General features: G+C 47.8%; 2 protein-coding genes across 2 annotated transcripts in view; one reads left to right on the forward strand and one right to left on the reverse strand.

Annotated features, from left to right (window-relative positions):
* The window catches only part of PPT1 (palmitoyl-protein thioesterase 1), a gene marked incomplete at its 5' end in the record, with an annotated part of 4176 nt that extends 304 nt beyond the window's left edge, over positions 1-3872 (forward strand). Inside the window, 7 exons of the mRNA XM_009695542.1 lie at positions 613-740; positions 1055-1125; positions 1977-2079; positions 2173-2263; positions 2775-2873; positions 3087-3158; positions 3609-3872. Coding sequence (XP_009693844.1) covers positions 613-740; positions 1055-1125; positions 1977-2079; positions 2173-2263; positions 2775-2873; positions 3087-3158; positions 3609-3731 — 687 coding nt within the window. The remainder of the gene's footprint in view (positions 1-612; positions 741-1054; positions 1126-1976; positions 2080-2172; positions 2264-2774; positions 2874-3086; positions 3159-3608) is intronic.
* Positions 3873-5409: 1537 nt separating this feature from the next.
* Positions 5410-12704, reverse strand: CAP1 (CAP, adenylate cyclase-associated protein 1 (yeast)). Its single transcript, XM_009695540.1, has 12 exons — positions 12597-12704; positions 12044-12144; positions 11495-11572; positions 9461-9604; positions 9279-9364; positions 8636-8741; positions 8351-8528; positions 7490-7677; positions 7160-7283; positions 6974-7056; positions 6283-6426; positions 5410-5967 (listed from the first exon to the last, which is right to left on the reverse strand). The coding sequence occupies exons 1-12, from the start codon at positions 12688-12690 to the stop codon at positions 5884-5886; spliced, it is 1410 nt and encodes a 469-aa protein (XP_009693842.1). The 5' UTR covers positions 12691-12704; the 3' UTR covers positions 5410-5883.
* Positions 12705-14541: the final 1837 nt, after the last annotated feature.

The raw sequence follows: 14541 nt of genomic DNA on the forward strand, positions 1-14541 counted from the left end.
GAAAAGAACTGGGAAAAAACAAATCCCTAGTCTAAATTTGATTAAGGCGAATCCACTGATTAGCATTTTCTCACCACTCTGGGTAATACAAAGGCATGCAGTAAGATACTGTGCTAAAGCAGAGCTTTATCCTGTGCCATTCTTTTTTATTTAGAACCATTTATTCACTGTACGTCTTCAGTATAATAAAGATACAGACTTTTCTGTGCCTTTGTATTTTGTGACAGTTTTGTGTAGCCCTACTGAATTTATTTAAATAATCTCTCAGGATAACGTGCAATGTGTGTTATTTTCTGGGATTTGGAAAAGATGGGTGAAGAATTAATTTTTTTTTTTTAATTTTATATATATATGTACAAAATCTGAAGGGTCTCAAATTGTCAAGAAGTTCAGGGACATGTCACTGTTCTGTATGAGACAGTTTTGCCAGGCAAAGTAGGAACAAAGATGTGGTGAAGGGAAGTCTCAAAACCCAAATTTCTCTTCTGACATTCTGAAAATTAAGGTCCTCTTTCAAAAGCAGAACTGTTAGCAATCTATTTGCAGAGATTAAAATAGTGTAAACCATTGTAAAGGTACAAGTTGTACTTTCTCATCTGGCTAATCCATCAGGATATGGAGAACAGCTTCTTTATGAATGTGAATGATCAAGTGAGAGAGGTGTGCAGCCAACTCGCAAAGGACCCTCACTTGAAAGGAGGCTACAATGCAATGGGCTTCTCCCAAGGAGGCCAGTTCCTGTAAGTTGACACTCCTGTTCCATTTCCAGTGATTTCTGTTGGGTTTTAGGTTCTGATTTAAAACTCTTTTGAAGTAGTGAGCAGATGTAAACTGACAAACCCCTTCGTAAAGGTAGGAGCGCTCCAAAGGAGGCAAGAACGTGTTTACCTGTAGCCCGCCTCTACCAGGAAGGGTTAATTCTCTGTTAATTCTCTTTGTAAACACTACCGAAGTGCCCGAGCCCAGACAGTGGCAAGCTGAGAGCTGCCTGTGAACCAGCACTGGTGGCCTGGGCGCACGAGGGCCAGCTCAGCACCTTCGTCTTTCTCCACAGGAGGGCCGTGGCCCAGAGGTGTCCTTCTCCTCCCATGCTCAATTTGGTCTCCGTTGGGGGGCAGCACCAAGGTAGGGTCCTCTTAAGCTACTTTGCCTCCTAACCACTGGGGTTAGGGTGGGGGTCTCTTGTTGGCAGGAGGAATGATTTTTTTGGCCTCTTCCTAAAAACTGTTTTCTTGTGAATTAAACTGTCCCTTTGTTTATGTCTGAATCTGGTCATCTGCTTTGGCACAGTTTGTAGCCAACTACGTTATCTTCTGTTTTGGTCTTGCTTAACTGGCAATGAGAAGGGACCTTTGTAAGTAGACTTGTTGCCTGGGTAGAATTCTTATCTACCTTGGAAACACTTGGGATTAGTTGTTTTGGGAGAAGAAGTTTCTAACTACAGAGCAAAGCCTCTGTGAAACTAAGCCTTCTGGGTAACAAGGATATTTTACAATCAGCATCTGGAAGGCTAAAGCCCCAAGGAAAGAGAAGTGCTTTTTGCAGTAGATTAAAGCAGCAGTATGAAGTGGAATTGAAGAGGTGTACAGTTAAGAGTGGCTAGCAGTGAATTTCAAATACTCTCCCCAGAGAAGTTCCATGGCTAGAGTCTGTTTCTTTGTAGTGTAGTGGGAAGACGTAGGGAACCATCTGAGACCTCCTGGGAACGCTCCAGGCAAGCTGGACAGTATTCTGCTTGTCTGCATGCCCTCATTCTCCAGAGCAATACCCTTAGCTTAAGAACATCATCCATTATCTTTGTGTGTAATAGTGTCTAGGGGCAGGAGGGCTGTCTAATGAGATTGCAGGATTAAAGGCTGCCTGATTCCCCGGGTAATTCTTGCCGCTGCTCTGTAAGAGGGTGGTTCTTTACCAGCCGGAGGGATTAAGGGATTTCAGTTTGGCTCACTGAGTTGTTACACGTCTCCATACCCCAGGTGTGTACGGCTTTCCACGCTGTCCTGGTGAGAGCTCCCATATCTGTGACTGGATCCGAAAGACGCTGGATCTGGGCGCCTACACGCAAGCTGTTCAAGAGCAGTGAGTATATTCGTCAAGCTGCAACAATGGCAGCTGGGCCTATGTGAGAAGCTCTGGGCTTCCGCTCTGATCTTTGGGTTCTCTCTTCTCCAGCTTGGTACAAGCAGAGTATTGGCACGACCCTCTGAAGGAGGAGGACTACAGGAAAAACAGCATCTTTTTGGCAGACATAAATCAGGAGAGGGTAAGGATCTGGCTGATGATTAGATGCTAGCAGGAGAGCAGAAGCCTTAGCAGTGGGTTCATTCACGTTAGTTCTCCCTGGCAGGAGTTTTGCTGGAGTTCGAAGTTTTTGCCCTGCATCCCAGGAGTGTATGAAGTGTTTTTGCTGCTAGATTTATGAATGAGACTTGTCCATGGCAGAGCAGTTCATGTGTCACTGCACTTTTTTGCAGTGGTTGGCATAGGTACACCATGTGCTCAGTCCACCCATCACCTTTCATGTGGGTGAATCCTCTCCCTCCCCTGGGAAGGCAGGGGAGGCCCGTCCCTTCTTTACAGCCTGGAGATGAGGCTGAACGCCATGAGCACAGCCAAGGGCGGCTGTTGACAGAAATGCACGTTCCTGCCTCCTAGGCTGGTGCAGTCCAGGGTTTCCTTTGCAGGTGCAGGGCAAGTTGGAGCAGGAGGTTTTCCTGACCTGTCTCAGTGAGCTTTCCAGTGACTTGGATCTGTTCTCTGTTGGTTTCATCCAGGGCATCAATGAGACGTACAAGAAAAACCTGATGGCTCTGAAAAAGTTTGTGATGGTGAAATTTCTCAATGATACCATGGTCGACCCTCCAATCTCTGAGGTGAGGCGGGCAGGGTGGGTGCTGCTTTTGAGTGGTGTTTTGGTGGTTGCATGTTTCTAGTTTTTCCCTTTGTGGCAGAAGTTGCGTTTGGCGAGGAGCAGGCTGAGCACAGACATAGGCCTGACACTGCACTGTCTCCAGCAGAAGCTGTTGAAAGCCTGCTTATCTCCTGGGAGCCCTTCAGCAACTGTTTCCTTGTTTTTATTCTGACAGTGGTTTGGATTTTACAAAAGCGGCCAAGCCAAGGAGACCATTCCGCTGAAGGAGACCTCACTGTATACAGAGGTGCGTTCTGCTGTTACCACTCTATGGTGTCCCTGGGGCCTTGAGCTTCAAACCCTACAGCTCTGCTGTCCTCTCCCCATCTCTGCCGTTCTTGGGGCATTCCCTCCTCTTGCCAGTAGCTGTTTGGGAAGGCATTTCTCTCCAGGCCAGTTCTGGCAGTGGGAATTACAGTGGTGGTCTCATGCCTGGCTCAAGATCCCCTTCAGCATGTGTTTGATGAACTCTGCTCCTTTTTAAAGCCGTGCTCTTAAGAATCATCCAAAATGCCTTTTTCCCCTCTATGAGAAGTTTTGAAGAGCAGAGGTGGAACCCGCTTTTGCCTGCCAGCCACTTGTGCTGCAACAACAGTCTCTGACCATCAGTGCTTTTCTCTATGCCAGGTTCCCCAGCCGTTGCCAGCATTTGGCTGTGGCAGGGCCCTGGAAGCTATGGCCATACTTCTCTCCGCAGGATCGCCTGGGGCTGCAGGAGATGGACAAAGCAGGAAAGCTGGTGTTCCTGGGGGTGAAAGGGGATCACCTGCACTTCTCAGAAGAGTGGTTTTACACCACTATCCTCCCCTTCCTCCAGTGAAGCTAAGGGGAGGCACCCTGCAAGAGCACTGGGGAGGGTCTACCACTGTAGTTAATGCAGCTGCTACTGTACAACAGCACTTTCTGCGTACAAGCCTGCGGGGACCGGGGAAAGGGGAAGAAGACGGGGTTTAGCTCAGCAGTTCCACGGTGTGTGGATGTGGTACCCATTACACTGCAGTAAGACAGCAGGATTTGTCTGGATATAATTACGCTCCAATATGGGGGGAACTGAGCCTTGCACTAACTCTGAAGCACTCCACTCTGCACAGGCCCTGGTAAGTCTACTTCAGTTCTCAGAGTTGTGGCTGTGCTGGTCGCTTGGTGATGGCAAAACAATTAGCTGTGCGAGAGGTTTGTATTCCCTGTTTCCTGTTCCTCACAGGATGCAATGGCAGTATTAACTGAAATTACTAGTGCAAGAATGCTGCATCTCTTAAAGGGATCAGCAAGTAGAATTAATGTGGCTGTAAAGAAAGGTATTGCAGCCTGTCCTTCACGATGGGGAAAAGGGCCAAATTTAGGGGGTTCTGGGGGAAAAAGGAGGGTTTTGAATTAAGCAGGTATTAACAGCTTGAACAATTTAACTAATGGCTTGTTTTATGCACTTTTGTACAGCAACTGAAATAAAGAACTTTACATCTAACCAACTGAAAAAAAAAAAGGTGAGATTTGGTAACTACAGACAATTCGATTTGAGGGGAGTTGAGGGAAGTCTGTACTTCCCAATGGGGAAAGCATTCAAAGCTGTCTAGGCAGGGTCAGGCAGCAATGAGTGTCTTGTTGTACCTCAGCTCCTGTGTGCCCCCAAAGAGTACACAAGAGCCACTGTAATGAGCAAGTTGGCATTAACTTTATTCTATCTTCTGTATAATCTTAAGTACATAAGAAAGGTTTTTTCACAAGCCTCAGGAGAAGACGAGTACAAGTCACAGGACAGTCTCAAAATAAAAAAATTGCATATTTTTTTGTAAGTTTTGTCCTAGAGAAAAAGAACATTGACACTTTACAGAGGAAATGCATTTAAGATATGCTTATGCCACCCAAGGCATTGGAAAAATGAGGGTCAAAGCACGTGCAGCTCCCTTTATGGGTCAGTACAGTACTGTGTCTTAGATCCATCACTCTGCTCCAGGGCCCTGGAACAGAGGCTACAAGCTTCCACCAAAGTAAAGAGCCAAGCAACAGGGGAAAGGGGAGGTTGAGAGGATTCAATTTATGGGGACTGATTGCAGATGAGGAAGAGTGATGAACCGACTTGCTCTCACTCAGGTATTTACAATACTGCACTACTGACCCTGGAATGAAGGAGACCCTTCCTCTGCAGAAGGGGACAGGTTCAGAAGAACTGTCCTGGAAGACTGAACCTGAGTTCAGCTGCTCGGAAAAGGAAGCCCTGGGGCAAAGATTCCCTTGCAAAGGTGGAGGGCTCATGGAATAAGAGGTGCTCAGCTCCAAGCTACCAGCCAGGCTGCCAGGGGGGTAACTGCAGTTACTCCTCTGCAGTCTTCCTGTGGCACTGGTTAATATAAAGCCTCCTGTCATGGCACAATCAGAAATACACTGAGCTAGGAGGAATGATGAAAAGAGAAATCGGAGTGGAATGCTACGGCCCAGGTCCTCAGCCTTTGGTCCAACAAAGCCGTTCCCATGTCCTGTAATGCCACCAACTAGTACATAGAGCTGGAATTAGCAACTTCCAGGACCTTCTTGAGACATCTGCCATAGCAACTGGGTACTCTGGACCCCGACATAAACCATTATTTGTTAAAAAGGGGACAATATTCCTCTCACATGGACAGTTTGCTTAAAGGCAATACAAAAAAACCCAAACAACACTCTGAAAGCCAACTGCCAGTACTGGCTGTGAAGTTCACCGAAAATCTGACTTGATCAATTGGTGCAGTTCTATCGGACAAGGGGAAAAAAACCAAAAAACACCTTCCTGCTAATAGATGTGGACAATAACTGACCCGCCACCTACACCAAACCCCAGGCAGAGGTATTTCAGTGATGGCAGGTAGCCGTGTCTCTCGGGTAGAAGAGAAGCAGTTTGAGAGCAGAAAGGTACAAGAAATCTAAGAGAATCATCTGAAAGCAGATTTGTCCCACAGCAGGGCCAGGGGAGGGCATAAGCCTTGGAGCTTTTCTGCTTAGCCAGCAATTTCCGTCACAGTGGTAACCAACTTCTGACCATTCCACACTGTCTTGAACTGTTCTGGGACAGGGAATTCGGTCTGGAGGGTAAAAATAGAAAACTGTTGTCAAAACACAGTTTATGACTGAGACTAGTAACTACTCCCGCCCCCAAGAGATCCTGAGGAAGAAGAAACTCTCACAAAACAGCAAGTATCTCACCGTAACAACAAACAACTTGATTTGCCAGTTTTAGCATCTGATCATCATTCACAACCTCCAAGTCTAGAGTCTAGACTTGTCCCTCCAGCCCTCACTGTCACTGACATTCCCTGCAGGTCTCAAAATACAAATCCTGCCCTGCGTTACCCGAACCCCAAGCAGAACTCCACAATGATATCAAAACTAACACTTACAAAGTCCCCACCCTCTGTGGGAATAAGGACATTCATCTCTGATGACTTGGCACTGACGATTTCGCAGTCTAGGGAGTTCTTGCTCAGATACACATGGCAACCGTCTGTCTTGTTGATGGAAATTGTTGGCACTTTACCCATTACCTAGCAGAGTGGTCAAAGCAGCAGTTAGAGGAGCATTAGCTTGAACTGGGCAACCACAAGATTTTTCTTTTGCACTTGCCTTCAAGGCAAGAGGTTTGACTCCAGCCCCCCTGCCGCAGACAGGCTGGATTCAAGCACTCCCACTTTGGCAAAAATCCAAAGTTATTTCTTATTTTGATCTCTTTAGAACAAAACTACAGTGAATGCTGGGCAAGCTGACCACCCCAAATCAGACAGCAAAACCGGAATCAGAGTAGATTCTACTGGTGGCCTCCTACTTTGGCAGTCATATCGTGCTGCCTGCCTCAGAGAGACTAGTCTTTTACCTAGAGCCCTGAAGCAGCTCAGTGAGGCAAATTTCAGCCCTTCCCTAAAGGCTGGGCATGGTGAGCTGCAGAGCAGTAGGACAGATGGTGTTTTGTAAGTGTTCTCCACAGATGCACATTCCTGTTCTGGAAATAAAACTACTCAAAAGAAGCAGATGCTACAGACGCCCTGTTGTACAGGGCAGCAGTCACACTCCGGGCAGCAAACAGGTCGCACTCACCTGAACTTTAACGTCCCTGCTGTTTATGATCTCTACGATACCCACCACGTCATCAAACACCAGACCTAGCTTCTTACAGTTATCTGCAAAGAAAAGACAGAGTAGCTCACAGAAAGTTTTTGGAGATTCAGCCTTCTGCAAACAGACCAGCATGCAGAAGCAGTTTTCAGGGTCTGTCCCACTTACCGAGGGTGATGGAGTTGATCTTGCCTTTGATTTGGAGTGTACTATTTGTGCACTTGAAAACATATGCTACCTGCTTTAACTCTGTGTCGCTGATTACCAGGTTAGTGGCATTCTCCTGGTTTTCCTGAAAAGGCAGGGGAAACACACTTTATTTTCTGAGTGCAGACCAATTAATCCATCTGAACAGCAGGGCAGTGCAGCCCCTTTAAAAGCAAACTGCATGTACCTTCAGGCTGGTGTCTCTTACAAGAAAGGTCTTCAGGAGACCCTCCTTCCCTGCTGCAAAGCTCTCATCCCTCCAACCCACTCATGCCAATGCCAGGCACTCACCACTCTCCACTTTTTGCCCTCCAATTCTAGCAACGCAGGTGCCTTTGGAGAGGTTTTTTGGGAGGGATTAGCATTACAGGCTGGTTTGGGAGCAGTGAAAGGTTTGGGTCCACTTCTCACAGGACCCCCTTGGTTCTTCAGTGCTGGATTCTTGTGGGTCTTCATGTCATCTGAAACGTGTCTTAATCCTGCAAGAGAAGTCAAGCCTGAGATGCAGCTCTCCTTCAAGAATGCAGTTTCACAAACAGCAGAAATCAGTGACTACAACAATCATAATGATAACATTTTTCAAAATGAAAATAAATTATTGAGACTGGGCCTAAGTTGATTCCAAGCATGAGTGACAGCAAGTGAAAGAGGGAGCAAGAAACACTGAGGCAATACTGACGAGAACATAAGATCTACTGTAGAACCAGAAGGCACGAGCTCTTCCACTCTGCAGCTAGAAAAAGCCTTGAGCCAAGCACCTCGCCTTTGTTTCACATCTGTCCTGATACACTAACCAGGTAACAATAAAAAGAGGTAAGTTGTGTGCAAATATGAATAGGTGCAAAATCGCACCTTTTGTACTGGACACGTGTAGGCAACCAAAGGGCTCGCTCTCTCCATTCCAGGTAGAGATTAATCTCTTCCTACACTTGACAGATGAGGCTGACAATTCTAACTCAGACGTGCTCCCTTTGTCCCTGTGAACTGCCTCAGGGCTGCTTCTGGCTCCCAGCCTCATGCTCAGACCAGACGGTCTTTTGTTACTACAACCCTACTTTCTAAGCAGGTGTATTGAGGGACAGTGACAAAAATCACAGCACAACAGTACTCTCGCTCATGGCTGCCCTCCCTCTGCTAGGTACTTCCACCTACCAGAGGTGATGCCTTCTCCCCGATTGATCTGGGCAAAGAGCGCGGAGCGGGAGGCAGAGTCATCTGTGCTGGAGCTCATAGGGGCAGGAGCAGGTGGGGGAGGAGGGCCTGGTGGGGGAGGCGCAGCCCCGGCTGGGGGAGCAGATGGTGATTTAGCCCCTTCTGTTGCTACAGGACCCTGTAAGAGGCCAGCAAGAGGAAAGGCAATTGCACAAGCTCTGTATCTGCTGCAATAATCACGCAATACTCCTCTAAGAAGCTCCTGCAGACACAACCAGCACTTACTGTTTTGCTCCAAGTCAGCCCTGTGGTGTGATACTCTTTGATGTAGGCCTGCAGCTCTGTCCAGATACTCAGGTAAGCTTTCACCCAGTCCACTTGCTTTTTATCTCTGAGGATACAAGGAGATCATGAGGAGCACGCAGGCACATTTGCCATTAAAACCCAAGGACTATAAACAGTTCTTTACATCTCTCCACCTCACAGCCCGCAGGCAGACGCAGCTGGACCAGCACAGCAGCCTCACACCTCCAGCACTGCGTTCTAGCTTCAGTATTAATCTTGCACCTGCAGGCCATAGGCCTGCTCTCCACTGGAACCCATTTGAATCGAGGAGTCTGGGACTTCCAACAAGACCCGTTCCCAAGACACAACTTGCTGCTGTGGGAAACAGTTCAGCCACCAGATGACGGTGAGACAAGAGCAGCAGTACACTTGCTACCCGAGATTCCAGCTCCAATATGAATGCAAGGAATATTGTCCCTAACGATCAGGGAAGAACAGCCTAGTGAGGCTTTATAAATATGCCCTGCCTTTAAAAAGGAGACTGAATTAAAGACCAAGGCAGCTGTGGTTAGACACTGGAGTAGTCCCTACACACCCAGTTAGCTGTGTTCAGTGACATCTTTGAGAGAGAAGGCTAACTTACACATCCTTGTACTCCTTGAGGATCCGGTTGGTATAAAACATGGCAGCATCGGTCATTTCCTTCACATAAGGACCAGGCTTTGGAGTCTAAAGAAGAAAGAACACATTGGCATGGAGCAGCTGACCAGGGAGCCAGACTTTTCCCACCAGCCCAAAGAAACCACTTCCTACTGGAGTACTTACCATGGCCACCCAGCCCAGGGCTGGGATGCTCTCACTGACTGCTGATAAGTGATTGAACAGTTTGCTACCACGGTTCTTCTCCCTGAAATTCTGCACCACCTGGATTTGCTCTGAAATCGGTTTCAGAAGCGATGAGAAGGCATTCTGCAGGACAAGAGGGACAATAACAATGAAGTACATTAGGATTACTCTGAAATGGCTGCACATCTTCATGGGCGCCTCTGCTGAGATGATGGAGGAAGATTCCAACTGGCACAAGTTACTGCTACAGCTCCTGGCCAGGCTTGGCCCTCTTCGTGAGCCGAGCTCAGTCCCGCAGCCTAGCTCCTCCAGGGCTGAAGTCATAGCTCCCAACCAGATTGGTACTATGGGAGTATGCCAAGAACTGTGACTCATGTTCAATCCAAGAGACACTGACAAAGCTTGCTACTAACAAGGACAGAAATAGCATTTGCCTTTCCTGGATTCTTTTGTTCCAAGACAGTTTGTCAAATTTTTCCTCTCCTTTACAAACCCTCAGAGAAAGGGATGCTACGCAGGTTTTTGCAGTTTGGGATCTACTGCCTGCATTACAATCAGAGTCGCAGCAAGTTCTCAAGTCACCCTATCAAGCTAGACTTCAGGATTCAAGTTACTTCTCAAGTCAATCCAAGCCTTTAGTATTTGGATGATAAAAATTGTTTCTGTGTGTTGTCCACTTGGAATGCTGACCGAAAGTGCTTAGAAGTCTTCTGAGGGCAAAGCAGAGCAGCCAGCCAGTTACATATTTTCAGAGATGCCTCTCAAGCAACTTTTCTTTCCTTTAAGATCAGAAAGTCTCCTGCTGGTGGTAGTGGTGAGGGACAAACTCGGGCAAAACTTGCTTTTCAAAGCCTGAGCTTTTCCTTTTGCCGCCCCTTCCTCTGTTTAGATGAAAAGAGAGAGGTTGCAAGCACCACTGGCCAGGCTGCACTTTCAGAAGCTCCAGCCTAGCACCACTGTCAAGTAACAGCATGGGGAAATTCTTCGCCACAAGCAATGAGAGTTCTTATATTTTGCATTTTAAACTGGTTGCTCCAGAACTGACTAGACTCCTGCAAGACAACCTGCACAAAGACCTACACTAGATTAAGGCTGTTCTTTGTTCATAATCCTTTATTTATATAATGTGTCAGTGGAATTTATAAGCATTCTCAGACTACAGGCTATGCAGAGCAGCATCCCAGCAAGCCTGGTGAAAGATAAACAACTCTCCAATGCTGAGTTTGGGGAAAAAGATGCAGATATATTTTGCCATGAATAGAAAAAGAAGCACAGAAATCCAGCTACCACAATGGAACAGTAGAAACCATGACTGAGCCAGATAATAACTGCAAAGAAAAGCAAGGTGGGATCCTGTTGCTCAGGAAAAGCAGTTCTCAGCAGGGAAAAGCCAACGCATTCAGGATCAGATTCTCAGTCACACATCCTGCTGAGAAGCAGCAGCTTAGGGTAAAGTGTTAAATTACTTGCTAAGGACAAATCAATCCTAAAAGCCTCACTATTATTCAGAGGCCATTCAATAGAGACAAGTGTCTGTTAGACTTCAGAAGGAGTTTGATGCCTGAAAGTCTGTAAGCATCACATAATGAAAAGCACGCTCTATGCAAATCCCACTGTGGCTCCTGTCTCAGACAAGTTCCTGTCTGCAGGTTGCATCTCAGGGAACAGTGATTGTGCAGTGTTGGTGCCAGGTGAAACTCGAGACAGACACTGTGAGGTGACACTCACAAGCTGCTTTGACAGCAACAGAAAACTTGTTGCTCTGATGACTGGAAAATGCCAGTTCTGCAGCTCTAAGAATCAACCTCCGGAATTCTGCCCAGTATTGGTTAAGCATCCAGAACAGTTCATGCTTTCAGCAAGTGCCACCTCTTGGATGCAAGAGTCTCCAGTCCTCCTCCGGCTCCTCTTTTGGAGCAACTGTAACGGCCCAGATTCCCCTACAGTGACAGTCATCCCCGACTCTGAGGTAAGAGCACACAAGGTTTCTGATAAGTGATTTCCCAGGCTTACCTCTGTTGGCTGCTGATGTTGAGATGCGATCACCAGAAGAGCCCTCTCACTCATCAAGCCTGCATGAACCATCTCAGCCTAAGAATAGAGAGAAAAATGAGAGACCTTCCCTTGTGCCCAGCGTAACACTAACAGTCATTCAAGCTCCCGCTGCCCACAGTTCCTAGTCTGTGAGAAAGCAGCTATGCTGGTCTTGAAGCACATATTCTTCGAGACACCCATCCTCAGAGAAAACTTACAAGGGTGCAACAACTCTTGGGCTGGGTACTTTACAGGCCTCCTAAAGGCATGCACCAAAGTCTGTAAAGAGAGCAAGGCACCTAACTACAAAAGCTTCCAAGGAGGAGGTTTGATTCATCGTGTGTGTAGGTGGCAATCTGCTGGAGGTTATCTGGGCATCTGCATCTGTTTTGAATCCTCAGGGATTATAAATGTCCTAGAATACAATGCTAAAGGAATGCAAACACTGACAGCAAACTTGGCCCTTAACAGCCCTGAAGAACAAGCAGCATCTGCTTAGAGCGGAGGGAGAAGAACGTGAGTCCTTACATGCTTCTGCACATCCCCGCCAACTTCTTTGCTGATCTTGATGTATTCAGCTACTGGCCCAGCCAGAAGGGCATCGAAAGCCTGCACATACTGAGCCATTCCTGCAGAGAAGGAACCAGAGCACAGGTATCACCGAGAGGCACCGGGTGGGTTCCTGGGCTGGGAGCACTTACACACGCACACACACTGCGCTCCTGGGCTGCACCTCCCACCCGTTCCACATTCAACCTTCCCTCCCGGTCCCTGGGCAGGAGGCTCGGCCCGAAGCATGCAGCTGAACACAGACAAGGGAAGCGTTGCAGCCACAGGAAGCCCTTATCTTTGCAGGATGGTAACCGCAGGCCGCTCTGCATTTGCGCAGTATCTGCTGTGAAACTCACTTCCCCCCTGCACACAGCCAGTTCAGCTAACAGCCCTTTGCACGCCCTGCATGAGCACCACCCGCTCTGCAACAGCTACCGCTGATGTCCCACGCTGCCGTACCGCCCGGCTGAGGCCTCAGCACAGGGACTCCTGTGGGACGACGCTGCTGGGGAGGTGCTTTGGGACTTACCTTTGGAAGAGTCATCTCCACACATCCCAGGTCCTTGGCACACCACCTCCAGGCGCTCCACAGCCTTCTCCAACCGTTCAACCAGTCTTTCCATATCTACCGCTGTCCACAACCTGCACAGGCAGAATACAATTATTTGCGTCCTCTGACAGTATGAAACTCGTACGCCAAATATTGAAGAGGGTTTATCAGCTGTCTGGTACAAGCTCTACCAGTTCCAGAAGAATAATTTCTACCGAGCTCAGCACCCTGATGGCAGACAGCAGAGTACCCTCACATTAGCAAGGACATTTGGATTACACAAGAGCCATGCACACAGCCACTTTCCATTGCCACAGTTGCTCCTTAACGGCCACATAGTTTCTATTCCATTGTAAGGACTTCTTATACATGTAAGAATACAAAACTTACAGCTTCTAACCTTGTATTGACACCACTCAATACAACAAAGGTCTGCACAGAATCTCACTGCAGTCAGTCCTTGGCCAAAGTCCCAGCTGTGACCATACAGCAAATCAAGTTCAACTGCTTCACTGGGAGTTCACACACTTCAGGTTAGAACTAGTGGTTTTGATTCTGCAAATGCATCCGCAGGGACCTCCTGGAGTCCTGAATTCCTCCAAGGAACATCTATAACTCCAGCATTGCTACAGTACAGAGCATCAGCGTGCAAAACGAGCCACCCTGGCACACGCTAAGACAAGCAGCTGCACAAGCTAGAAGGCAGAGCTGCTTCTAGAACAATGTGCCCCTGTTGATGCTCTCCCTCTACAGGCTTTGGTATCTGAACTGCAGAACCAAACTCTGCAGGCACTGCACAGGAAAGTGATTTAGGTACATAAGTCACTTGAAGCATCTCATCTGGAAAAATCTTAAGTGTCATATAAACTTTCCATTAATTACTGCTTTGCAGACACTCATTGCCAAGGAGCAAGACAAGTCATGCTCCAAGCACACTAATGCACGGAGAATGCCGGGAGGGAGTAGCAAGTCACCAATTGCATTTTTATCTTATCGCTACCCATTGAAAGACTTTACAGTGTCAATCACGATTATGACCTGGACACAGCTTCCTTCTTATCACAACAGCCTGCGAAAGCTCAAAACCCTGCCTGAAGGAGAACCTCCTTCCCAGCACATTCCCCAGCATACCCAAAAAAGATGACAGGGTTTACCCAGCTGCATCGACAAACTGATCGTACATCTCCCTCGGAAACGAAACCTGAAGTTCTAACTAGGGTTTTGCTTTTGCTCTCGGCTCTGCTCCAAAGGGCACGCTTTCACCCAATTTCCAGAGGCTGTGGGGCAGATCCAGCATTAGTCACGAGCAGCGCTGATGTCACAAGACAAACAAGGCCGCTTTCCACCCCTCTTTCGCCGGCTTGCATCAGAAGCAGCATTGATATGGGGGGCAGGGGAGAGGCCACCCCCCTTCCAAGAGGAAGAGCGCAGTTTCCTCCTCTGTGCAAGAGCCAGAGGAGATAGTTTGCATAAAACTGGACAGCAGTAACTGCATGCCTTCCAGATACGGCTGAAACTTGTGGGCGGTCACCCATATAATCAACAATAATGAATACTTTTTTTTTAAATTCTGTACACTGTAGAAATCCTCACCACAGGATCGTGAGCGCTTTGCTGCAGCCAAGGACGACGCATCCAGAATGGGGCTCACGTCTCGAAGTGGGAGCGCAGCCAAGAGCAGGGCTCTGCTTCCCCCACTCCCAGCACACTAAAAGAAGGGTGGGTTTTTGCCCAAAAGAGCCACCTGTTAAAGAAACTCTCCCATGCTTCGGGAGTGCAGCAAGGCAGAGGGCTGTAACGCAGGGGTTTCGGGAAGGATACCAGGTTTACTGAGCGCTGGGCTGACAGAGCTGCTGCTCTGCACCACTGATCCCCATCACATTCCACACCAGGCTCTAATCTGATCAGCCCCATAACCGAGTCA

This window comes from Cariama cristata, unplaced genomic scaffold (genome assembly GCF_000690535.1).
Source record: "Cariama cristata isolate BGI_N322 unplaced genomic scaffold, ASM69053v1 scaffold7492, whole genome shotgun sequence".
NCBI lineage: Eukaryota > Metazoa > Chordata > Aves > Cariamiformes > Cariamidae > Cariama > Cariama cristata.